General features: G+C 37.0%; 1 protein-coding gene across 1 annotated transcript in view; it reads left to right on the forward strand.

Annotated features, from left to right (window-relative positions):
* Nucleotides 1–27,475, forward strand: part of CAB39L (calcium binding protein 39 like) — a 44,961-nt gene extending 17,486 nt beyond the window's left edge. The window contains exons 4-8 of the mRNA XM_065896181.1: nt 3,815–3,983; nt 7,941–8,000; nt 11,820–11,885; nt 18,654–18,797; nt 27,296–27,475. Coding sequence (XP_065752253.1) covers nt 3,815–3,983; nt 7,941–8,000; nt 11,820–11,885; nt 18,654–18,797; nt 27,296–27,475 — 619 coding nt within the window. The remainder of the gene's footprint in view (nt 1–3,814; nt 3,984–7,940; nt 8,001–11,819; nt 11,886–18,653; nt 18,798–27,295) is intronic.
* The last annotated feature ends 372 nt before the right edge of the window (nt 27,476–27,847 follow it).

Here is a 27,847-nt window from a genome sequence, read left to right on the forward strand (position 1 = left end):
CTATGTATAAAATAGATAACTAATGAGAACCTACTGTGTAGCACAGGGAAGTCTACTCAATGCTCTCTGGTGACCTAAATGGGAAGGAAATCCAAAAAACAGAGGATATATGTATATGTATAGCTGATTCACTTTGCTGTACAGTAGAAATTAACACAACATTGTAAAGCAACTATACTCCAATAAAAATCTAAAAAATAGGGGCTTCCCTGGTGGCGCAGTGGTTGAGAGTCCGCCTGCCAATGCAGGGGACGCAGGTTCGTGCCCCGGTCTGGGAGGATCCCACGTGCCGCGGAGGGGCTGGGCCCCGTGAACCAGGGCCGCTGGGCCTGCGCGTCCGGAGCCTGTTGCTCCGCAACGAGAGAGGCCACAGCAGTGAGAGGCCCGCGTACCGCAAAAAAAAAAATCTAAAAAATAAAAAAAAAGAAAAGAAATGCAAAGAAAAAAGAAGATTAGACAGTGGAGTCAGATGATGAATATGGCTCAAGATGGAAGTCAGCATTATTCTGTTAGTTGAATTGCTCTTTGAAATTATCTCAATTCTTTAAACATGTTAGTAAGAACATGTCTCAACAGAACTAAGTGCTTTGCCACTACTATATATTAAATGATAACTAAAAAGAAACTCCTGTGCAGCACAGGGAACTTTACTCAATACTCTGTAACGACCGATGTGGGAAGAGAATCTGAAAAGGAGTGGTTATATGTGTATGTATAACTGATTCACTTTGCTGTACCACAGAAACTAACAACATTGTAAATCAACTATACTCCAATAAAAATAATAATAAAAAAGAAAAAGAAAAAAAGACAGAAATCATAAAAAAAATGATGTCATTTAGGGATATGATAGTAACATGCTATACTGGACCTAAGTCTAACCATAAAGAATGTAAGACAGAAAGAAATTGATTCTTGTCCATCAAGGAGAATCATCTGGATATGGGATACAAAACACAGTAAAAGGATTTGGAACCCAAATTTTATGAAAAGATCATTAAAAAGGACTTTCTCACTTCAAACGAACTTTTCTCCTGGCCCACGCAAATGACATTTCAGGGTACTGAGAGAACTTGAGAGTGAGGTCACTAAACTGCTCTCAGTGATCCATAAAGAACCATTGCCCGTGGAAGATTCTCCAGAAGTCCAATATTAAAATAATAAATTTCTCCTAATAATCTTATTTGTAAAAATTTTATTGCAAAAATTTTCAACCATATACAAAACAAGACAGTGCAAAGAAATCCCATGTACTCATCTCCTAGCCTTAACAACCGTCAGTGTTTTGCTGTGTTTATTTCATCTGTCTTCCCAACACCTCTTCCCTTGTTTTTTCTTTTTTTTTTTTCTTTGACTGGAGTATTTTAAAGCAAATCTCAAATCTCATGTAATATCACCATATCAACCCTAAACACATCAATACGCATCTCAAAAATAAGATAATTTTTACATAACTACAATGTAATTTTGCACTTAAAAATTAATAATAATTCATTAATAACTAATACCCAGTCCATACTCAAATTTCCTTGATTGCCCCCCCAAATTTTAGTTGGTTTGTTCAAACAAGAATTCTAATAAGGTCCACTTATTGTATTTGCTTATAATGTCACTTAAGTCTTTTTTAAGTCCCTTTTCATTTAAAACAGCACATTCTCCCATGTTTATGCCATTGACTTGTTGAAAAACTGAATCAGTTATCCTACATAATTTCCTTTATTCTAGGTTTGTCAGATTGCTTCACTGGAGGTTATAGTTAAAGCCTTGATTAGATTCAGATTCAGATTTATTATGGCAGTCGTATTTTGTAAGTGGTGCTGTGTAGTTTGTGTTTCATCACATCAGGAGACATACATTTAGTAACGCTAAGACTGAGCAATGAGTTCAGATGGTGGCAGCCTAATCCATTATAAAGTTCCCCATCAGCTACACTTAATTGTTTTATCATCCACTGATGAACATTGCCTGATTCAGTCGTTTCCTTAGGGGTTACAAAAAGGTGATTTTCTAACTTTATTATTCCTTATGTATTTATTGACTGGACTAGTTTTATGGAGAATAACTTTCCCTCTTCCACCACAATTTAACTAGTCTGAAGTACAGTCCATACTGGAGAGGAAGAATAAATGCCTAATTCTTTTCCTTCAATTATCCGTTTAGAAAGTAATAAATTGTTAACCTAGGAACTTCCATTGGTGTCCATTTATTTATCTCTCTCTTTCCCCCGTCTTTCTCCCTCTCCCCCTTGTTCCTCTCTTCTTCTCGCCTCCTTCTCCTCACCCCTGTATCCCTGTAGTATCATTATGAACTAGTGGACTTAGTGTTTTTTCATACATCTTATATAGTCGTACTTAAAAATTTTTTTTTTTTTTTTTTTTTTTTTTTTGCGGTACGCGGGCCTCTCGCTGTTGTGGCCACTCCCGTTGCAGAGCACAGGCTCCGGACGCGCAGGCTCAGCGGCCATGGCTCACGGGCCCAGCCGCTCCGCGGCATGTGGGATCTTCCCGGACCGGGGCAAGAACCCGTGTCCCCTGCATCGGCAGGTGGACTCTCAACCACTGCACCACCAGGGAAGCCCCTAAAAACTTTTTTTGATGCTTGATATCTGTCTGTGGCCTCTTCAAGTTGGCCCATGTCCTTTTGATATCACTCCCATTAGTTTCACTCCTTTTGATATCACTCCCACACTATAAATTGGCATTTTTTAATATTCTGCAAAGAATAGTGCCTATCTGAGTATATTAACATTTAATGTCAATATGAGTTTTTCAGGGAATATTCAGATGATATTTGTGAATATTATTCCACATAAAAATGGGGGAAAAAATGAATAAATACCACACTGGTTTAATGAATTCTCTCAAATACCTTTGCTATTTTCCCTACTGTATTTATAAATTTGATGTTACAAAGTAGCCTGTTTCCTAAATTGTGGGAAAGAGATTTTATTCTTGATTCTGAATTTCATGTAAATATTATTTTATTATTCTTGAATCCTCAATTTCCCTCACCCCAAATTTATTCCTCACCCTACCCCAACTACAATATCTACAAGTTTTGTTGACTCTTCCCCTGAATAATATGCATGACCTGCCCACAGTCCTCTATTCTACTACTGCCACCCCAATCCAAGTCCCCATCATCTCTAGCTGGGCTTCTGTTCCTCCTAATAGCTAGTCTCTCTGCTTCCACTCAAGCTCCCCAGCTCATTCTTCCCTGTTTTACAAGATTCTCCACAGGTAGCCAGAGTGATCTTTTTTAAAGCATATGACAGACTGTGTTAATTGCTTTCTTTAAACTATCCAAAGGCTTCCTATCACACTTAAAAATGAAACTCCTTATCTTGGCTTACAAAGCTGCTGGTTCTTTCCTTGGAGCCTTTGCACAGTTAGTTCCCTTTGCCTGAATGCTTTGCCTCTTCCCTGACCACTCAGTCTAAAGTAAAGCAAATTAAGTATACTCTATAGTATACCTATTTTATTGTCTTCAGTTTCACGGCACTGAAGTATATGAAATTATCTTTTCATTGTTTATAGTCTGTCTCTTCCCCCACCAGAAACATTTGCACTAAACTGTGAATGCTAGGAAGGCAGTGACCTTGTCTGCTTACTATTCTGTCCCCAACATCTGGAATAGTGCCAGGCACATTGTGGATATTTAGTGGGTATTGAAAGAATGGTGTTTGAATGAACTGTGACAAATGATATCTATGCTTCCATTAACAGTAGTATTGAAATGGTTCTTTTGATACCATTAATATTATTTTGTTAATAAAACAACATAGTTCTCTGTTTCTCTCTTGTTTATGCTTTAGATACGAAACCCCACAGATCGCCTTACGTTGTGGGATTATGCTGAGAGAATGTATTCGACATGAACCGCTTGCGAAAATCATCCTCTTTTCTAATCAATTCAGAGATTTCTTTAAGTATGTGGAGTTGTCAACATTTGATATTGCTTCAGACGCCTTTGCTACTTTTAAGGTAATTTTTTCTGAATCAGCTGGGTTATTTAACTTCAGCATTTAGTCATTTGGCCTCTAAAAGGCAGTTTAACTTTTAAAAGCAGAAAATTGTATTCCTTAGGTCAGAGCATAGCCAACTGTGTATGATGTGGATCATAAGAGGATTCAATAAATAGAATGCAATTAGACCCATCTGTCACACTGTGGAAAAAGCAACTCAAAATGCTTGTCATAAGCTCATAGGGGCTTATGAAGAAGACAAAGACACAGAGTAAGGAAGAAGAAAACCAGTGAGAAGAGCAAAGAGTGAGGGAAGGAAGGAAAAGAGGAGGAAAGGACAGGGGACAGACTCTAAGGAGAGTTGGCGGTGAGTGGAGGGAAGAGGAGCAGCGAGGGCAAGAAACATGGACTTGTGCTCAGGGTGTTGAGAAACCCCAGGAGCCTTCTCTGTTTCATAGGCGACAAGTCTCATCCGGCAAAACAACAGTTGTACAGTGGCTACAGATGAAGCCCCCAAGAGTATATCTAGAACACATGGTAGGAGGGGCCTTGGTGCATCAAATAGGAAGGACATTTAACACAAAGGATGGTTCCATTTCTTTCTAGCAAATATCTGTTCCTAAACAACTGAGGAGATGTTCTCTATTAGTAGCTACTGTAGTGCCATTTTTTTTCCTTTTCAAATCTGATGACTCTTTGCTGTCATGGAAGCAAGTTAGTTCCTTTTTTAAAAATCCATAAATAAGACTTCACAAATAACTGTAAACATAGAACAACTCTAATGGAGGGGGAAGATCAAATTCAATTGAGCATTTATTTTTGAAAATTTCCCCAAAGATTTTTCAACATTTAATAGAATAAACTATACTTGATAATAGTGTCTTGTATCATATGTTCAGCTCAGTTTAATTTTCAGCACAATATTGAATCACAAAAATAAACTATGGTGATTTGTACATGAGCATATTTTCCGTTGAACTTAAGTCCTTGAAAATCTAAATAACCTTAAAAACTTTCCTAGTATGCTACTGATATTGAAAATGCCTATTATCTATATTTTACCAAAATGCTGTGGTTAATATAATGTAATGACCATAAGTCACTTTTTTTTAAGTAGCTGGTTTCAAGGGGATTTGTTTACTTGGTTGGCTGGTTGGTTTGGGCTTTTGTTTTAAACTTCTTAGGCTTAACCGTTTTTGTTTTGAACTGCAGGATGACTACTGCCCAGTTAGTCATTGGTGTTTTCACATTGTTGGCTTATGTTTTTGTCATGGTATTGTCTACAAATTGTCTTTTCTCAAAAAAGATTCCTTACAACCACAATCTCTTTCACCTCTCCCTCTAAGGATCAACATGATAAGAAGTGGTATGAATTCCATCTCTCTCTGCACCTGACTTGCTATATGTCCTTCATCTGTGAGATGAGGAAAATAATCTCTGTTTTTGCTGAGTTGTGAAGATTAGAAATAACGTATGTAAGGTGCTCGGCACACTCTCCAGCACGTAGTAAAAACTCAATAAATGCAGCTGCTGCTGGCTGATGTAGTATCGTGTCCCTGCCATTGCATGTCTGTCTCTGTCATTGCACCCTGAGTTCTCCCAAGCTGTGAAGAATTCACTAAAATATCAATATCAACATTTTTTTAGCATGATACTTAGACTATGCAGAACCTAGCCCTGTCAAAACAATTGTTAGGAGGTGGGATGAAAGAGTACACTATTTCAAATACTTTTTTTTAACTTTGAATTCTTTAAAATTTGAACTTTATTTTTCTTGGCAATTTTCTGCTTTTTCATTTTGGGGTGGGATCTTAGCAATTTTTCTCCCACTCAGTTATTTGATCTATAATAATGCAACATCTGTATTTGTCTATGTATTATGTTTATATACATGTATTATGTTATATATGTGTGTATATATATATTGTATAATCCCTCCAGTTTTGTACATACTTTTATTATGTATATAAATTGGAGGGTATATCTATGTATATATAATGTATACACACTCAAGTGTAAGAGTGTATGTGCACGAATCACTTATTGGCTGTATCCATCATACACGTGTGCTGGAGGAATTCTACCCTACCATATTATATTTTCTGTTATTGGATTTTAAAGTTATTTTTTTCCCTTAGAATTTGAAGGAGCTGCTACTAACAGAACCCCCTCCTTATTCCTCTTTCTTTGGTGTAACACTAATGTATAGTGAATGGAAAACCTTTCCAAGCAGCACTCATCTGCAAAGTACTCTTTCCGTTGCCACCATCAGAGTATGTGCAGGGCCTGAGGCCATGGGAGATCATGGTCCTCATACCCGAGGCTGATGACTGTCATAATACATGCAGAACCCCATGGGTGCAGCCATCCACAGTGTCTGCTGCAGCCCATGGAGAGAATTTTCTAACCTGGGTCAGCCTAGAAAATCACTGATACTGCTCAGGAGATTGGGGAAGAGAGTATCTGAAAACTAGGCATCCCGAATATCCACTTAGAAAAAGATTAGGGACCCCAAAGGATGCTGTGGAACTACCTTACTCTCTGAGGTGTCCCCTGACATAGGAACTGGTTTGAATTTTGACCTGGGATGGACCAGGAATGAATTCCTTAGAGGATCTTCCCATTTTAAAATTGCGATTCCAGAACAGTATTACGTGTTCCCCTGAGGAAAAAAGTACATTTCTCCACTGATAGGCCCAATGGTCAATCAAGTTGTGATGAAAGGTAATAGGAAATGAAATTAATAGCCAGTCTCATTATTTTTGAACTTGAAAATTGTAGTGCAAACTAATGAGGACCTACTGTATAGGACAGGGAACTCTATTCAAATAATCTGTAATGACCTATATGGGAAAAGAATCTAAAAAAGAGTGGATATATGTATATGTATAACTGATTCGCTTTGCTGTACAGCAGAGACTAACACAACATTGTAAATCAATTATATTGCAATAAAAATTTTTAAAAATAAAACAAAAAAAAGAAAATTGTAGTGCAAAGTGCTTTAAATATTTAACTTTTTATTGAAATAGAAATAAGTGAGTTTTACCATTGCTGCTGCCTTCTTTTTCTCTGTGAGGTTATGTTGTGTATCTTGTATATGCTTTTAAGAAGCTTTAATTAAATATGTATTAAAGTATAAGAATTTATTTTTGAAAACTTGAAAATTCTTGTTAGGTTTTTAATTAAATTCTGCATAGTACCTAGACAGGGTACTTAGCCCTTAAGCATGTTAAACGGATTAGCTGACGCTTGTTTTCTTCCAACATTAAGGTGAATTAAGGATATAATTTAGGTGTGAATTTTCAGTCAAACATTCCTTTATGCTTTTGTTCAATTTTCCGAGAGTTATGTCTGTAGTTAGATCAGGCTACTTGTCTTCAACTTTGAAAGGGTGCATTGTGCTACTTAGTAACTGAACAACACTTCCCAGCCCATTAACCCAAGAGTGGGATGATGCTGAGATGGCCCTGTTAAATGTCATTCTTGTGCTTCCCAGCATCCTAGGCACTTACGTTTCAAAAGTGGTTAAGAAAAATTAAAGATTAATCATTGAAAATCTGTTAACTTGTGAGATATGGTTTTAGTACATTCAGAGTTCTTTTTTTAATAAATGGTTATTAATGAGATTTTAAAAAGATAGTCATAGACTTTATTTGAATATTTATTATATCATTTTCACAATGTAGAGTTATGGCTTGAAGAAATATACTGTACACTTGTCTGTTAGGTGACATTTGTTTCACTAGTTGAATTATTTCTATGGTATGAATTTAAAGCACTCTGCTGTTTTTAGCATGAAACAAATTGTATTTCACATCTTAAACTAAGAATGGAAGTAATTTAATGATGTAAATGAAAATATTCTGAAACTTTTATGTTTCAAATTAATGGACTTGGAAAATCTTAGAAGAAAAAGATTTATAAAATTTGTTACCTATAATAATTTTGTTTCACTTGACTGTTCTTTTTCTAGGATTTACTGACCAGACATAAAGTGCTGGTAGCAGACTTCTTAGAACAAAATTATGACACTGTAAGTAGAAGTCATTTTTAAGTATTTGCCTCATTCTCTCTTCCTCTCTCTCTCTCCTTCTTAGATCTGTTAGCACTTACTCCTATTTATGATACACAGTTGAAACCAACCATACACCCGATTGGTTTATTACCTAGAAGCCAGGTCATCAAGAAACTATGGAAAATAGAGGATGGCAGGAGATCAGGGCTTTCTCATTTTTCACATCTCTTCCTGTTGTGCTCTGGAGCTCCAGGAAACAACTAGTACCTGCTCACTTTGATCTTGACTTAAGAGCATCCATGTTGCCCTTAAGAGGCAGTAGGAAACTCCAAATGGAAGAGCACCCCACCTTACTAATATAAATATTTTACTTGGTTTGATAACTAGTTTTACCTACTAGTAGAAATACCAAAATACATATATGTCTTCCAACTCCCTTCTCTAAGGGTGAATCCATCTCAACCTTTTGATAATTAGCTGTAATTGTTACTGAACCAAACTCACCCGACATGCAGCAAAACCAGTCTACTGACACTGGGTTGTGATGAAGGAAAATTCAACATTTATTGCAAGGCCGAGCAAGGAATGTGGGGCAGCTAATGCTCAAAAGACCCCAATCCCAAATGGTTTTCAGGGAAGGGGTGAGGGTTGCAGGGTGCCTCACTGGCTCATGGACAGTCTTCTGACTGGTTGGTGGTAAGGTGACAGGGTGGTATTTCAGGGGTTAACATCATCAACCTTTTGGTTCCAACCAGTATGAGATCTACATGCCTGTGGATAGTATGCAGTTAACTTCTTCCACCTGGTGAGGGTTTCAGTATTTGCAAAACAACTCAAGGATATGGCTCAGGATATTATCTATAGACCTTGAGGAGGAACAAAAGATCCTTGACTTTGTTTTATGGCTAAACTATTATTATTTTGTCTTGCTTGGCTGTTTTCCTTTGTTTCTGCATTTTCTCACTTCTCTGATTAAATTTGCTCTTTGAAACTCGGGGAAGACCTAGGAGGCTAAAGCTTTTTTACAAACAAGAAGTGGGGGACTCAGGAGGGTATGTTCCTGGGAAGGCCCCTCAGGGTCCTGCCTGGTTGCATAATGTGACTCTTCTAGGAAGCTTTCTGTAATCCCCCCACCCCCAAACACACACACACACACACACTCACACACACACACACACACACACTCACACACACTCACACACACACACACACACACACTCTCTCTCTCTCTCTCTCTCTCTCTCTCTCTCTCTCTCTTTCTCTGTCTCTTTATCTCCCCCTCTCCCTCCCTCCCTCCCTTTCTCCCTCTCTCCTTCTCTCTCACACGTTTTCCACATTGTATTATTATGGTGTGTCTTTATATCTTCCTGACTGGTTCTTAAGCTCCCTGGGAGGCAGGAACCTTATCTGTCAAACACAGTGGTTCAGAATACAGTATAGACTTTAGTGTCCACTTGCTTTGCTTCAGGATCCTGCTCTACCTCTTACTAATTGTATGATCCCGGACAAGTTACTGCACTTACCAAAAAATGAAGATATTAATAATACCTGCTTCATAGGATTGCTGTAGGAATTTGACAAGATTTAAAGTTTTTAGGATAGTACCATGTATTAATTTTTATCATTATTACTTACATCCCTAATACCTAACTCAGTGCCATACATTTGGTGGTGTTAAATGAATATTGAATGAACAGACCCATCCAAGAGCTGCTTTGCTTTTGCTAAGTGTATCAGCAATAGGAATAGCATAATTAAAGTGAAACGTAGCACAAACCTAGAAGCAAAACTTTATAAGGTTTATTCCAGTATTAGTTTAGCTGCTTTAGACCAGTACTGTCCAATTGAAATACAATGCAACCCACTATGTAAATTAAAATTTTCTAGTTAGCCACACAAAAATGTAAAAGGAAACAGATGACTCTGGGAAAATATGAAATACCCTATCAGTATCCTATGTCTTCATACATCCAAGTCTCAGAAATTAAACTATGGATTTTTTATTCATAAGTTGTTTGCTGATCTTCCTTTGGTTTGAGATTAAGAATTATCAATATAATCATGAAATCAAAAGTGATTTTCATATCCTAAAATTATCAAGAGAATACCCATGGGATCAACTGGAGAGCTTTGAAAGTGTAAAACATGAAGGGAGAAAAAGATTATTGCCAGAGATACCCAAAAGCTTCAAGATTAAAAGAAAATCACATATTTTTGAAGTTAGGAAATGAATTGTTATTATAGTTTAGTTGTTCAGTAACTATAGATGCTGGATGGAATGTTAAAGACTCATTAGATGTTACATTTATAATAAATGAAAATAAAGAGGGCAAAGATAGTTTATGACAAAACCTGTAGTGTTAACTACTAATCTTTTCTATAGGATGAGTGAGATAAATGTGTTGTGCAGTTTGCATTCAAGGATAATAAGCAATAATCTGAGAGACCATAAACTCATTCTCTTTGACTCTTATTTACGTAAATTTGTCTCTGTATCTATAGTCACTTCATGTGTAATTTAGTAGTTTCACAGATGCTGAGCCTGCTACACTGACCTGAACGTTAGCTTTGAGAACTCATACTCCCTAAACATTTCATACTTCTTGAGTTTCATATTTCTTTAGCAGTAAACCTGAAGCTGGAGAACATGATATATGACCTAAAATAATGAAACTGGTAGCTTGGGGAGTCAACAATACCTTATCTGCGTGTATTTGCATTTTATAGTTACAATTAAAATTTACCACGACATTCGTGTGACAGATTTAGTGAAAAATCCTCCTTGTGTTCCATGACAATTAGAATAAACAAGTCCTTTATGTAAAAGAGTATAATTACTGTGACTTTAATGTGAGCTACATGATTTTGTTTTTACTTTCTTAATTCTCTATCAGGAATTATCCTCAGTGTGCACAGCTTCCCCTCATCACACACACGCACACACACCTGGCACTTGCTCCTCTGAGGACCAGGACCCTTTTCTACCCTCCTCAGCCCCTGAGCTCTCTTGCCTTCAGTTCTCTGCCAGGCTTGCTCCTCCCACCTGAGTGGTCTCTGAGTGTGTCTATGTGTGATGGGAGGTTGACACTGAGCTTTGCCAGCCGCTGGCACTCTGTGTTCAACCAAAGGGACTGGGCAGTGATTGACAACAAATCACATTAGGAAACGGACCCCAATCACCAGCGTCCCCTAGCTTCTGGGGAGAGTGGAAGTGCCCCAGAGAGGCCACTTGGTATTAACATGGCCATTATGTGGCAGAAGTAGCCCTATTCCTCTACCCATTCATGCCATGAATTTGACAGTTTGATTCTTTATGAGTTGCTAAGTGTATTTAATCTTTTCTCAAATTATTCACAGACTAATAGCTATCAGCAAGACTACATAAACAGATTTCTTTAAAATGTCATAAAATGAGTTATCCTGGGGGCTTCCCTGGTGGCACAGTGGTTGAGAGTCCGCCTGCCAATGCAGGGGACACGGGTTCGTGCCCCGGTCCGCGAAGATCCCACATGCCGCGGAGCGGCTGGGCCCGTGAGCCATGGCTGCTGAGCTTGCGCGTCCAGAGCCTGTGCTCCGCAACGGGAGAGGCCACAACAGTGAGAGGCCCGTGTACCGCTAAAAAAAAAAAAAAAAAAAAAAAAAAAGAGTTATCCTGTAGCTCATTAGATGAGTTAACAGATGTTTTATTCAAAGTGATTTATTGGGAGGACTCAATTACTTCATTTTCTACTCAATTTCTAATTTACAGAACTAAAATAAAACAAAGAGAAGTAGCAAACTTAATGCAGAGAAATCACTGCTGGGTTTACACTCTAATATTTCTTTTCTTTTCATTAGATTTTTGGAGACTATGAGAAATTGCTCCAGTCTGAGAATTATGTGACTAAGAGACAATCTTTAAAGGTAATATCAAATTTCTTTAAGTTAGAGTCTCCAGAAGTTGATATTCTTGTTAGTAAATGACTAAGGTTTAATAGTGGACAAGAGAAAAATTATTCTCTTTTTTTGTAACTTGAGAAGTACATTCAACGTTATGACTGTACTTTGTAGCAAAACGAGGTAAGTGCCCTGCTTCAAATACTTTTTGGAAGTAACAATATAAGTAATAAGTACAGAATAAATACAGGATGAGGGGTATGTTTTTATCTGTATGTAACCAAACGGCATTTCTGATTTGAGATTCTATCTCCTATGAAATGCCTGTTGAAATGCCTCTCTCCCTCATCAGACAGGGACCCAGCAGAATTGGGCCACATCCATCTGTGAGTGGCCTTCCCTCCCTCAGTGAAAAGGTGCCTGGAAGTAGCCATTTGGTCAAGAGGAGGTGGGACAGCTCCTGAGGGAGTAGGACATTGGCTAGAGCTGCATCTCTGCCCTTCAGATCCTACTCAGATATTCAAAAGAATGTTTTTGGCAGATAATAATTGGCTGTTTTTAGTCAAGCAATTTGTATGATGCTTGAGCTTACTAAATATTATTTTATATTATTATATATTCATATTATTTTATATATTAATTATAAAAATATAGTATTATTTTTTAAATGTTGGAATGATGACATTGTAGAAAAATGCATTTGTTTCTAAATATTTGATAGTTTTAAGCTAAAGCAATAAATTAAATCTATCTTGTACCACATATTTGTGAGTTCACTTTCCCCATGATTATGTGTCAGCCTTGACCACTCTCCCCTGTACTTGTGCCCTTGCTGCTCCAGCTTTACCTGTTGATGGAGAGGTCAGTGTACTATTTTCAGCCAGTCATTCAGCACTCTTGATTGAGTTTCTCCTTGTGCAGAAACCCATACAGAGTAATCCACATAGAAGAAAAATATCATGGGTGTGCTGCTGTCTGTGCTGGAGCCTGAATTAATGAGATGGAGCTCCAGGCGAAGGGAGGGACATCAATGCTGTGCTCTCCCATGTCCAGAAAGCTTCTTAAAAGCAGTTGAAGATAAGGATACATCCTGTTGGGACAGCCATGTACTTAAAGAATAGACACAAGGACAGTCAAACCAGGAAAGCTTGTCTGTGTTACAGAGGTAGTCATCCTGGCGGGGAGTGGAAATTGGAACAGTAAACAGAGGTGACGATGCTCTGAAGGGCCAATATATAGCTAACTGCTCATAAATTTTCCAAGTCCTTCCTATTTTCAGTGGAACCTGTCAGATACTGGGCCAAAGTAGAGGGGTTGATATGAACTAAGGTGACTGAACCAAACTGGGATCAAGAAAGCTGAGGGTCATGGACTTTGGAATTTATCCTTGTACCATTTTCCACAGTGATAAGAACTTGTGACAAATTTTTCTGTGATCGACTGTTTCTAGGGCCTTAGGCAAAGTTATAAAGCTTACAGTTTTTTACCCAGACATTTCCCTTCTTGGCCTTCTTCCTGCTTTTCTTTCCTGCTGTCCTGTCATCCCCTCCTACCCATGTGCCCATTGCCCTCATTCTCTTCTCAGGATGCCTTCAACCCCACCTTGTCCTGTTCCCTTGTTAATATTTGTAAAATGGTTAGAGCAGAACCTACCACATGGTAAGACCTGCATATATTTGCTAAAGAAAATTGAAATAAATTTCATTAATAAATATTCCTCGTCACTGTCCCCAGAGTTCAGTCTCTGGACTGAAGGCACCGATCTATTCTAAATAAATAATTGGGACTAGGGTCTGAGTTAGACTTTTTCCTACCAGGATGCATTTGCATTTAAAAATTGAAGCCTGTTAACCCAGTAGATGTATGATTAGTACAACGTGTAATACAAATTTAGTGGGTAGCAAAGGGGAGCAATAAAGACTCATTTCTCACCTCTGTCTGCTGCCACCTGGCTCTCCACCATCCAGCCTCTCTTCCTCTTTTCACATAGTTCTCCAGCTGAAGACCTCAGCGCTATTCCAGTGACATGGCAAAGAGCATCTGACTTTGTACTGCATGTGGTATAGAAAGTCTCCTTTAAACTCTCCCTTTTCAAGCTGATTGTTTTCTACTTATTTACAGATGCCCCAGCCCACTCATAAGCCCTCTTTCTTTATTAATGCACCCACACATACTACATGAGCTGCTATTCCCACTTAAAATCCTTTACAGTTGACTGTCTCACAAATATTTGATTTACAATGTGGTAAAACCAAGCACTGGTTAGACAGTGAAAAGCACTAGTAAAAGGTAGATAAAGTATATCAAGAATGTAAAAATTGCTAAAATCGTTACTGAAGAGTTGGCCTTTTTTGAATGTTGGATTATAGGCAGAGATATTGCTAAGATGGTCTTGTGTCAGTCTATTCAAGGAAAGAGCTCCTTAAGTATTGTTTGCTCTTTTCTTCATCAGAACATTGTCTGCAGAGCTCCACTGTGTGCTGTTGGGTTTTCCTTTGGGTAATTAGATCTGTGGTATCAGTATCTTCTATTTTGATTTTACTATGGTTATATCTCTGGATTCTGTAATATTTTGCACATAGATGTTTCATAATTTTAGAAAACAAGAGAGGTTAGATTATTGTAACAGTGTATTTACTAGGCTATTTTCTGATTCCAAAGTAGTTGCTACCTCCTGCCTTTTGTTAATCAAATTCTAAATTTTTCTGAACTATCTTGGGGTGCTTAGGTTCCTGGTGTCAATAAAAAATAATTAACAGAGAAATTCCTTTCACTATGTGACATAGCTTAGGAATTTATTTCTTATCTTCTTCAGAGGCCTGGTGTTTAATCACTAGAAAGATTATAATTCAAAAGAAGCTTGGTGGAATTCTGGATTTGGGGAGAGCTCTGGTCAATATCATTAAAACACAAAGTTTTTAAAAAACTCATTACTGTGCGTGGTTTCACTGTATACTATGAAGCCTATAACATGAAAGTTAAAGAAGTAAAAAATATGAATTTTTTTCCTTTTACTTAGTTTAGTATTGCTGTATAATGCTTTGTATTACTATGAAATGCAGCATTTTTCACTGTCAGTATTAATTAATAGATTAATATTTAATGGCTAAAAGATTCAGTGTTTTTGGCCAAATGATTTAACATAATTGATTGTTTCCCAAAAGTAGTGAAATTATATAAACAGGATAGATTGGGTAGAATTTATATATAGGCATCCCCATGTAATAAGAATTAAAGTGACTTAATCTGAACTTAACTCATAAATGTCACTTCAACAAATATTTATTGAATGTGTGTATGTATACAGATTTTAAATTTTTTAAATGAAATTGCTCTGTTGCTATAAGACCTTTTGATATGTGTATGTGTGTATGCTTTATATGTATTTTTGGCCACACCACACAGCATGCGGGATCTTAGTTCCCCAACCAGGGATCGAACCCATGCCCTCTGTAGTGAAAGCATGGAGTCTTAACCACTGGACCACCAGAGTTATATTATAATTATATTTTATTATAACATATAAAATATGTTATATTTTAAATAAATATATACCTACATAGAATCTATATTTACATAGATGCTATATATATACACATATGTGTGTATATATATAAAGATATATATGTGTGTATATATATATACACACATATATATCTTTAGAAGCTTCTTGTCAGCTTTACAACCCAGAAATCCGGGAGCCATCCCCCTGGAGTGTAAACATCTAGGAAGATAGCTCTCCTTCCTCTCTATCACAGGAAAATTTAACCTTGATGCTTCTCTCCAAACTGTAACCATTTGCTGGTCAGAGAGATAAGAGAAGTTTTATTATTCTCTACATTAGTTGGATAAAAGCAATGAGGTAAAACAAATGGCTACTTCAATGGCCAGGTGAATTCAGGGTGAACTATGAAAGGGTGCACAGCAAATGGCGCTGTCTGGTCCTCTTATAGGGGACCAGTTATCTTTCATCTTGAGAGTATATATATGTACTGGATTGTAGCTGCTTGGTTGTATAAATAAGGTAGAATTTTACGTCTTCGTAATGCCTTTTTTGTAGATTACCTACAGTGTTGTGCTCTGAATATGCGTATTCGATAATAAAACTGCTTTCTTTCTTTTCTACGCTTTGTAGAGAGGATTCTGTGTTGCTTGGACTTTATTTCCCCAACAATATCCACACACCTCACACAGTTAGGTTATAAGGGATACAAACACTAGTAGGAATTGACACATGCCCTTATGGAGCTTATATTCTAAATAAGCTCATGAGTAACCGCACTGCAAGGCAAAGTGAGTACAACTAGGAGAAAACAAAGAGCACAGAGGCAAGAGAGGAAATTCAGCTGAGGAGAAGAGTTGAACTATAGAAACAGAAGGTAGAACGGTGGTTATGGGTGGGGGGCAGGGGGATGGGAGATGCTGGTCAAAGGGTACAAGCTTTCAGTTATAAGATGAATAAGTTCTGAAGATCTAACATACAGCATGGTGACTATAGTTAATAATACTGTACTGTATACTTGAAAGTTGCTGAGAGTAGATCTTACGCATTCTCACCACAAAAAGGAAAAGGGTAACTATGTGAGGCTATAGATGTGTTAATTAAATTGCATGTGGTAAATATTTCACAATGTATACACATATCAAATCTTCATGATGTATAATTTAAATGTACACAGTTTTGTCAATTATACCTCAGTAAAGCTGGGAAAAATTTGGAGCAAGGGTAGTGAAGCCACAGAAGCAGAAGAATGAGAAAGAATAAGTGAGGGGGCAGAGGAAAGGATGCAGTAGAAATGACTCCAGTCACAGTGGGTTTTGAATGCCAGACTAAGGACTTCAATTTTTATCCCCAGTTCAAAGGAATCTAGATACTTGTTTGTTTATTCATTCATGTTATAAGTGGCATTAGTAACATGAATAAGGCTGATCATCAGGAAGATTCATTTGACATAATGTGCAGAATGGGTTGGATTGGGTGAAGACTGAAAAAGAGACCATTGTGTGTGCTGTTGCAGTAGTCCAGATGGAAGGTAGGAGGGTCTGAGTGAGTAAAAATGGAACGAAGGATGTTCAAGACATTTAAAAACAGAAAATTGGCAGATCTTAGATGTAGATTTGGTATGAGGAGTAAAGGAAGGAAAAGAGCTGAGAAAGATTTCAACTCTCTTCCCCAGGGGACTAGCAGATCATGATGTCATTAACAAGGAGAGGAAAGGGAATTGGTTGTAGAGATGTTGTGTGTGATAGGCCAGCTAAGTGTTCAACCAGGGCTGGGGTGGGGGGCGGGGAGTTAAAAATGTGGGTATAGAGTTTAGGAAGGAAATTAAAACAGAGATGTATAATAGATTTGGGAGACATCTTCCTGGATGTCATAGTTGAAGCCACGGGCATAGATGAGATTGTTGGGAGATAAAGAGTTAAAATACAGCTTGGAAAATCCCTGCATGTATAGTGCCTAAAGGGAAGGGGAATCAGTAACAGGCAGCATAGGAACTCGCTTCAAGTGGTAAGAAAAGAGAAGAAAGCGGTGGCCTTGAAACCAGGAACAAAGAAAGTTTCCAGGAGAGTATCCAGTTAGCTTTAGATGCTGAGGAGAGATTAAGAAAGATGAAGACTAAAAATTTACACAATTGCTATTGCATATGTTTGAGACTAACTGGTGACCATCTAACATCCAACACTGGTCATCATTAAGTATATCATATATAAAATTATGTTAAGGGTACATTTCAGCCACCTTGTTGCTGAAGCTTTAGGAATTGCTACCACTACAGTGAGAATAAAAGTTCAGCCATATGCTGCTAGGGGGTCTTCAACTATTCTCACTCTTGGTATTTTTATTTTGTTTTGAAGTGTATTAGCCTGTTTGGGCTGCTATAACAAAAATACCATAGACTGGGTGGCTTAAACAACAAACATTTATTTCTCACAGTTCTGGATGCTGGCAAGTCTGAGATCAAGGTGCCAGCAGCAAGGGAGCTTTCCAGGATCTCTTTTATAAGAGCACCAAACCCATTCATGATGGCTCCACCCTCATGTCCTATTCACCTTCCAAAGGCCCCACCTCCTAATACCATTGCATTGGGGATTAGGATTTCAACATATAGATTTAGAGGGACATAAACATCCTGTTCATAACATGGAATAATGCTGCATTTTAGGAATTAATAATTTGTCACCAGAAAATGTTTTGCTTTACTTTTTTATAAAAACTTGCTGCACATATTAAATTTCATATGAATTCAGGGTCAGAGTTTTTTTCTGGCTCTATATCAGGTTTTGTAATAAAATTTAGGGAGAAGGTAAGAGTCACTTAATATAACCTGTTTTTCCAACAAGCTACTAGAGTATATTTATTCAGATAAGGAAGGTATAATTTTAAAGTCAATTTTTAAATTCTTATCCTACCTCAATGCCTAAGGAGCAATACATTACTGGGAAGCACATTAAAATAAGGGATGAAAATAATAAATTTATTTCTGGCTAGCTCTTGATGAGGGCAGCAGAGAAAGCTTTTTTAAGCAGTAGAAATGACTGGATTAAAAAAAAACAGATTCAGAAATGCATTAAGCACTGACTTTAGCAAAACTGTATGAAAAGTTTAAAAATAACTTAATAATAACTACAGCTTCCATGCCTATGCTTTAAGTTGTACTTAAGGACTCTGAATTTTTTTCATATCAACATTCATAACTCACATTTATATTTTGTTTTCTGGTGTGAAGAAGTGGGATATATTTTGAATAAGATGACTCTCGGACAGATTCTACTTTGATTCTGTGTTTTTTGTAGCTGTTAGGTGAACTGATCCTGGACCGGCACAACTTTGCCATCATGACAAAGTACATCAGCAAGCCAGAGAACCTCAAACTGATGATGAACCTCCTCCGGGATAAAAGTCCCAACATCCAGTTTGAAGCCTTTCATGTCTTTAAGGTAAAGTGCAAGCTGCAGAAATAATGTGGGCATTTGTTTTCCAGTTGCAAATGGCAAACTCCCTACTGTGTACCCTCCTTTATACTTGAGAGAAAATTAAATAGGCAGTCTTTCTGTTTTGCATGACTTAGATGAAATTTTAGAGTTATTTTAATGAATGCCCATTTGTTTCTAAAAGATTTGCTAACTAATCCATATCTCGACATATTTTCTTTTTTTTCACTGAGAAAATAGGGGAATACTGTTTCCCAAAAGTTACTAAAATAATCAGTGATTGAGTTGAAGCCAAAAACCTGTGTCAGAATTTGAATGCTTTGCTTCTGCCTGAAGTGCTTCTTTGAACTTTAAGTGAAACCTAAAGAAACACTGAGTACTACTTACTTTGTTACTTGCTTAGAAATATTTTAATTCGTTTTGAAAGAAAAGTAGTCCATGTAACACCTGCTTTTTCTTTCTAATATCTTTTCTTTAATGTAAGAGTAATAAAATCATCTCCTAGAAACTTTAAACAATAGATTTGTTTAAAAGTAGGGTAGGTGGAAGAAATCTAATCTGTAATCCCATACCCCTGACTTAACTATTGTAAAGATTTTAGTAAATTTTATTTTCCTGTGCACATATTTGAAGGTTTTTTCTGCAGCTGTATTTACATTGTACACACAATTGATACACTAATTTTATCACTCAATGCTATACCGTAAGTGAACATTAATTCACTGTTGTTATATATAGTGTTTAAAAAGAGCTAGTAGTTTTATTGGCATCATAGTTTTTCATTAGGTATACTTACTCTAGTTTACTTAAATATTCCTGTGTCGTTTATATTTAGGTTATTTTCAATTTGTAGCTACAATGAGCATTTTATGTATTCAGCTAATTTTTTCCATATTTAGGATTATTTTCTTAGGATAGGTATCTAGAGTAGAATTAAGGATTCAGAGAGTTCCAGGCTTTTTTTTTTGGGGCGGGGGCCTTTATAATGTATATTCAGTGATTGAATTTATAAGTCTATAAATGGGAGACATGGCAGTTTATAAGGTATGTAATTGTTGCTTTGAGAGGTAAAAAACAATTTTAGTCCATCTTTCAGCCACCACATCTTTATTTTCCAAAAGGCCACTGGAGCAGTCCAAATCCCAAATTAATTTATGAATTCCATTTAATTACAATCAAAATCCCAGCAGAACTTTTCCTGGAACTTGACAAGCTGACTCTAAAATTTGTAAGGTAGAACGATGGCCTGGGATTATCTATGGCAATTTTCAAGGAAAACAAGGTAGGGAAATCCATCCTACCATATATTAAGACTTATTATGGATTTATAGTAAATGGAGACAATATTGTATTGGCATAGAGATAGATAAATAGAACAACAAAACAGAGTAAAAAGCCTAGAAATAAGCCTGTGCAAATATGAAATTTGATATTTCATAGTGGAGGGATTGTAAATCAGTGAAGAAAGGGTTACTGTTAATAAATGGTTCTAGGGTAATAGATTATTCATATAGAAAACCCTACTCTCCACTATATTCAGAAATAAATTCTGGTAAAGATCTACACTTGACAAGCAAAATTTTTTAACTTTTAAAAGAGAAAATAGGAGACTTTTTATGATGTTGGGGAAGGAAGAATTTTTAAAAAGAATTTAAAATCACAAAACATAATAGAAAATAAATTTGACTACATTAAAATTTAACACTTCTTTTTGAAAAGACATCATAAACAAAGTGAAAAACAGGACAGAATGTGACACATGTAACTGACAAATCATTTAGAAAAAGACAAACAATTCAATAGAAAAATAGGCAAAGCATACAAGTTGGTAATTTCCAGATGAGGAAACCTGATTGGCCAACAAATAGGTGAAGATGCTCATCTTAGTAGTAATTGTGGAATTGGCCATTAAAATATCAATGAGATATCACTTTACATTTTTCATATTGACAAAAATGTTTAAGTCTGACAACATCAAATTTTGGTAAGGTTGGAGAGCAGTAGGTCATACACTGTAAATTGGTACAAGCACTTGGGAGAGCAATTTAGCAAAATAAAGTACTGAAAGTGTCCATACTCTTCAGTCCTGAAATCTCATTTTCTGGCAATTTCCTAGGGACAATCTTGCTCACATGCATAAGGAATCCTGTACCAAAATGTTTATTGCAACATTGTTTCGCATGTTGTAAAATAGAAAAAAAAAATGGGTATCTACAGGAGACTGGGAAAATAAATTGTGATGTATTCATACAATAGCATATAGTAATGGGTTAAAATTAATAGAGTTATATGGATCAGTGTAGATAAGTATCAGAAACACTGAGTGGGATAAGCAAATGTTAAAAGGATGTTATTTACTTAAAGTTTAAAAACATGCAAAACAACGCTATGTATGGATTCAGACATATGCAGTTATAGTCTAAAAACCTGCATGGGAATGATAAATACCAAGTTCAGGATAGCAGTCACTTCAGGGGAGGGGTAGGAAAGCGAATGATATCATGAAGAAATGTCTAATAGCCTTTAATTATATCTGTAATGTTTTATTTTATTAAAATCCTGAAGGCAAGTTTGGCAAAAATGATAGAGCTCTATGGTGGGAACTTGAAATCTCATATGTTATTGCTGTGCTCTTCTCTGTGTTAGAATTATTTAATAAAGAATAAACACAAATTGGATGAGACAAAAATAGGCTCTTGTAGGACAGGAAAATGCCTGCAGAGTATAAAATGATAGGCCCTCTTATGACCCTTGCCTTTTGACTGAGGAAATTATAGAAGGCTGTGTGTCTTGTCTTTCCAGCTCCCACAGAATTTTAATATATCATCCTAGATGAGAACATGCTTCATATAACTTGGTTCCAAAATGCAGTATTATGGAAGTATTCAGTGGGTGGCAAAATAGAAATAACCTACTTCCATCCTCTGAGATCAGAATTTGGATCATCTCATTATTGGACAGAATAGGTGCATTTAAAAATAGTTGACCACTTGTTTACTTGTATGTGTATAAACTGGACTTACTCTGGACCCTAACTATGTTTGTTGCACTGAAGGGCAAACTGAATTGTTTACTTGCCAAAAATATTTTGTTATTTAGAAAAAGTAACAGCTGAGTCCTAGAGTTTTCTCACAGTTCTTTATTAATAGTCTTTTTTCCCCAGGTACCTTTCATAAAGTACAGAAAATGTGGAACACATGACTAAAAATGTCTTTGCCAGATTATTAGTGGCCAATTTTCATTAGTTTGCTTGAAAAGTTCAAGGACTTGAATAAGTTGCCATTTCATGTTTTCTCTGCTATTGACGAACAGGATGGTATGATGGGAAAGGACTAGATGGAAGTCATGGAAGTCAAGAGATCTGGGTCTTTGTTGTGGCTCGGTTGCCACCAGTGACTTTGGGCAAATCCATCTGGATCTGTTTCCTCACTTGTAAAATGTTAAATTTAAAAAGTTAAATTAAAATCAAAAGTCTAATTCTAAGATACTAGGTTCAGGAGACCTTTGTCTCTGTGATCCTGCCTCTTCCAGAGATATGGCCAACGTGAATTTAGGGATCAGCTATGAGCTGATCTTTCTTTCCTTTCCCTGTAAACATCCTTAATAGCAAAGGACCATGTTGCCACTGTCTTTCAAACCTAGAGGGTGGGGATGGCCAGTGCCTTTTGGCTCACCTCTCAGAGCTGCTGGAGCTCAGGCATGGCCATTGCCGAAAATGGGTCTGAGTGTACTGCTCTGTTGCTCAGATCCTAGCAGTTGGCCACAATAGCCATTTCTATGAAAACAAGAAGCTCCACCCTAGCTTATTCCAAAATCCAAAGGCCAGCTTGACAATTCACCTGAAAAAGTACACAGAACAAGAATGGTTTTCCTCATGAAAGGTTCATCTCAAGCTTTGATTTCAGTGTCCCGGATGCCCCAAAGGAATTGTACATTAGAGCATTAGTCACCTCTAATCAGCAACTACCTTTACAGGCAGCAGAGTTCAGAAGCCATAAAAAAATAAAAATAAGGAAAAAATTTAAACTTGAAAACAAATTGAACATTTTTTTAGGTCTGTTGTACAGTGTACGGATTCAGTAGAGTTGATCCAGTGATGCCTTGTCTGCAAATTCCACTACGTTTTACATTTATTTTGGATTCAAACAGAGAAGCTTAGTTTGTTCTATATATTTAATCTTCTAAAAAATTTTTTTGGGAATAAAGACTGTTATGAGTTATTGCTGTAGTTACACAAATGCCAGACAGTTCCTAGCTAAAACTTCCCAGCAGCTCACTTGTAAACTAATGGTAGCCAGAGGAGCCACACGTTTGGCTCCAGTATGTGATTTCCTAACATACTAGGTGTTCTATAAGCATCAGGCATTTTGTGTAGCAATGTAAACGAGCCTGGGGTACTTTTTTTTAATAAGTAACAATTTTAATTTATGGTAGTAAAGTTCATATAACATAAAAATTCACCATTTTAAAGTGTACAGTTCAGTGACATTTTGTATTTACAGTGTTATACAACTATTACTACTCTCTAGTTCCAGAACATTTTCATCACCCCAAAAGGAAACCCTATTCAGCAACTACTCCTCGTTTTCTCTTACCCACAGCCCCTGGCAATCACTAACCTGCTTTCAGTCTTTATGGATTCACCTGCTCTGGATATGTGATATAAATGAAATGATATAATGTGTGGCCTTTTGTGTCCGGTTTCTTCTATTAGCATAATGTTTTTAAAGTTCATCCATGTTGTAGCATGATCAGTAGTACTTCATTCATTTTTATGGCTGAATAATATTCCATTTTAAGGATATATCACAATTTGCTTATCCATTCATCAGCTGATGGACTTCTGGCTATTGTGAATAGTGCTGCTATGAATATTCATGTACAAGTTTTTGTTAGAACAAATGTTTTCAATTCTTTTGGTATATACCTAGGAACAGAATTGCTCAGTCTTATGGTAATTCAGTGTGTAACTTATTGAGGTACTACCAAGCTGTTTTCCATAGAGGCTGCTCCATTTTACATTCCCATCAGCAGTGTACAGGGTTCCAATTTCTCCATTCCTTACTTGTTATTGTTAGTTTTTTTTTTTAATTGTAGCTGGCCTAGTCTCATTGTGGTTTTGATTTGTGTTTCCCTAATGATCTAATGATTTGAGGATTTTTTCACATGCTTAATACCCATTTGTACATCTTCTTTGGAGAAATGTCAAGTCCTTTGCCCCTTTTATTTTATTTTTTAATATTTATTTGTTTATTTGTTTTGGCTGTGCCAGGTCTTAGTTGCAGCACACGGGATCTTTGTTGCGACATGCAGGATCTTTAGTTGCGGCCTGTGAACTTCTTAGTTGTGGCATGCAAACTCTTAGTTGCAGCATGCATGCGGGATCTAGTTCCCCAACCAGGGATCGAACCCAGGCCCCCCGCACTGGGAGCTCGGAGACTTACCCACTGGACCACCAAGGAAGTCCCCCTTTGCCCCTTTTTAAAAAAGGTTGTTTGCCTTTTTGTCGTTGTGTTGTATGAGTTCTTTATATATTCTGGGTACTAGATGCTGATCATACATATGATTTGCAAATATTTTCTTACATTCTCTATATTGTCTTTTCACGCTCTTGATAGTGTCCTGTGATACACACAATTTTTAAATTTTGATGAAGTTCAGTTTATCCATTTTTTTTGTTGTTGCTCATGCTTTTGATGTTGTAGCTAAGAAACCATTGCCAAATACAAGGTCATGAGGATGTACCCCTATATTTTCCTCTAAAAGTTTTATTAGCTCTTTTTTTTTGCGGTACGCGGACCTCTCACTGTTGTGGCCTCTCCCGTTGCAGAGCACAGGCTCCGGACACGCAGGCTCAGCGGCCATGGCTCACGGGCCCAGCCGCTCCGTGGCATGTGGGATCTTCCCGGACCGGGGCATGAACCCACGTCCCCTGCATCTGCAGGCGGACTCTCAACCACTGCGCCACCAGGGAAGCCCTATTAGCTCTTATATTTAGTTTTTTGATCAATTTTGAGTTAATTTTTGTTTATGGTGCAAGGTAAGGGTCCAACTTTATTTTTTTGCATGTGGATATCTAGTTGTCCCATGTTGAGTGTTTATTATTATTATGAAAAGGTGTTGGATTTTGTCAAATACTTTTTCTGCATCAGTTGAAATGATCATATGGTTTTCTTTCAATGTACTAATGTGTCATCTTAGTTTCCTAGAGCTGCTATAACAAAGTACCAAAGACTAAGTGTCCTAAAACTACAGAAAGTCAACGTCTTAGAGTTCTGGCAACTAGAAGTCCAAGATCAAGGTGTCAACAGGGTTGGTTCCTCTTGGAGCTTTCAGGGGAAATCTGTGCCTGTCTCCTAGCTTCTGGTGGTTGCCAGCAATCCTTGGCATTCCTTGTCTTATAGATGCATAACTCCAATCTCTGTGTCCATCTTCATATGGCATTTTCCTTTGCATATCTCTGTGTGTTTCTGTGTCCAAAATTCCCTCTTCCTATAAAAATACTAGTAACTGGATTCAGGCCCAAGCTAACTCAGTATGAACTGATCTTAATTTGATTACATCCTATTTCCAAATAAGGTCATGTTCACAAGCACCAAGGGTTAGGACTTGAACATTCATCTTTTTAGAGGATGCAGTTCAGTCTAGTACATGTGGTGTATTACATCATTTGATTTTATTATGTTGAGCCATGCTTGTATTTCTGGAATAAATCCCATTTAGTCATGGCATGTAATCCTTTTAATATTATTCTGGACTTCGTTTTGCTTGTATTTTGTTGAGGATTTTTGCATCTTTATTCATAAAGGACAGTGATCTGTAGTTTTCTTGTGATAGCTTTGTCTGGCTTTGGTATCAGGGTAATGCTGACCTCATAGAATGAGTTAGGAAGTATTCCCTTGTCTTTTATTTTTTGGATGAATTTGAAATGGATTGGTGTTAATTTTTCTTTAAAAGTTTGTAGAATGTACCAGTGAAATCATCTGGTCCTGGGCTTTTGTTGAGAGGTTTTTGGTTACTGATTCAACCTCCTTATAGAAATAAAAAAGATTATAAGGGAATACTACAAATAATTGTACATCAATAAATTAGATAACCTAGATGAAATGGACAAATCCCTAGAAATGCACAAACTACCAAACTGATATAAAAAAAAAAAGAGAAAATCTGATTCATGAACTCTCATTTCACCTACACCATGAGCCCTTCCTGTTCCAAACTCAGAAATCTAATGTTATCTCCACCTCCTTTGAACCTCCACAGCTTTTCATTTCCCTCTCATAGGTCCTTTACATCCTGGTGTAGTTTTTCCTTCCTCATGCTTGCTGGATTGGAGGAACCTTGAGGGTTCAACCTTGTAGCTCCCGCTGTCTCCATAACCGATCACTGGCCACAGTGTGTTCGGAGTAGAGTTGTGCACTGTTGGAGGTTCAGGAAGAGGAGGCGGTGTGCAGAGGGGGCAGTGTGCAGAGGGGCTGGTGGTGAAGCACTCAGCCCTTCTGAGGAGTGGGGAGCCCAGAACACGAAACCAGAGAGCTATATAGCAGTCAACAGTTTTATGGATATTCTGGTCATGTCATTATATATATAGCATCTAACTAGGAAGTGTGTCCTTTGCAAAATACTGTACCAGTCAGCATTATAGTTTTTCTTTTTTTTAATATGCTTGGTTTTTTCTTTCTTTTTTTTTTTTTTTTTTTGGCCACACCTCGCAGCATGTGGGATCTTAGTTCCCCAACCAGGGATGGAACCCACGACCCCTGCAGTGAAAGCACAGAGTCTTAACCACTGGACCATCAGGGAAGTCCCAGCATTATAGTTTTGAGTTATTGTGTCCTGTTATTACAGTTGTCACTGTCTTTTATAGTACAGCTGAGTTATTAGCCCAGGATCATGGTTTCAACTAGGAGTACACAAAAGAATCTTTGTGGAACTTTATAAAAATACAGAGAGACAGACCTCCCCTCTAGATCTACTGAACTGGAGTCTCTGGGAGGTGGGACCTAGGCAGTTATAAATTTTAAAGCTCCACATACATAAGAAAATAATAACATTGGTGACCTCCAGGGAGAGGAGGTGAGAGGGGGACTTTTCACATTTGTCCTTTTTGAATTTTGAGCCAGATTAATATATTAAGTATATTCAATATATTATATATATTGAATATTTATATATATATGGTTATATATTTATATATTATCTATTTCATTATATAGAATTATATGTATTTATTTAATTTTATAATCACATATTTAGTTATAATGGTAATTTAAAATATATGATTACATATATAATTTAAATATATTGAATATATTTGTATATTCTCTGTAGAAAATGGATATGAGTGGGGAATTACTCATTTTCCTCTCATTTTCCTCAATAAGGAAGTATAATCCGGGGCTTTCTGTATTTTACTAACACATGTAACAAATGAGACACAGGTGGGATCCGTGTTTTCCCTGATGTGCATTCCTTGTCCTAGGTATTTGTTTCTCATGTTTCAGGTGTTTGTGGCCAGTCCTCACAAAGCACAGCCTATTGTGGAGATTCTACTAAAAAACCAACCCAAACTCATCGAGTTTCTGAGCAGCTTCCAAAAAGAAAGGACGGACGATGAGCAGTTCACCGATGAGAAGAACTACTTGATTAAACAGATTCGAGACTTGAAGAAAACGGCGCCTTGAAGTCTCACCCAGTTTCCTGCCACTGTCACTGTCTCATTTGTTCAGTTTGTACTAAAAGTGTCATTTCAAAAAGTAGTCATTCTTGGGAAGGCTTTGGAGGTGGCTATTTTTTTCTCAATTCATTGTTCAGGGTAGATGGAATATAAATGTCTGAAAGAAAAAAATTAATTTAGAATAATATATTCATCTTAATCGAGTCTGTGATTATTTATGTGAAATCAGAGCCATTGTTTTAGACATTCATTGAAGCAATTTTAACCCTTTCTTGATGAAGGGCAACAAGGCTGTGGGCTTGCAGACCTGAGCCCGCAGTCACCACGAGCCACCAAGTAATAGGAGCCCAAAGAATGGGCGTCACTGAGTCCTCGAAGA

This window comes from Phocoena phocoena, chromosome 18, assembly GCF_963924675.1.
Source record: "Phocoena phocoena chromosome 18, mPhoPho1.1, whole genome shotgun sequence".
Taxonomy (NCBI): Eukaryota; Metazoa; Chordata; class Mammalia; order Artiodactyla; family Phocoenidae; genus Phocoena; species Phocoena phocoena.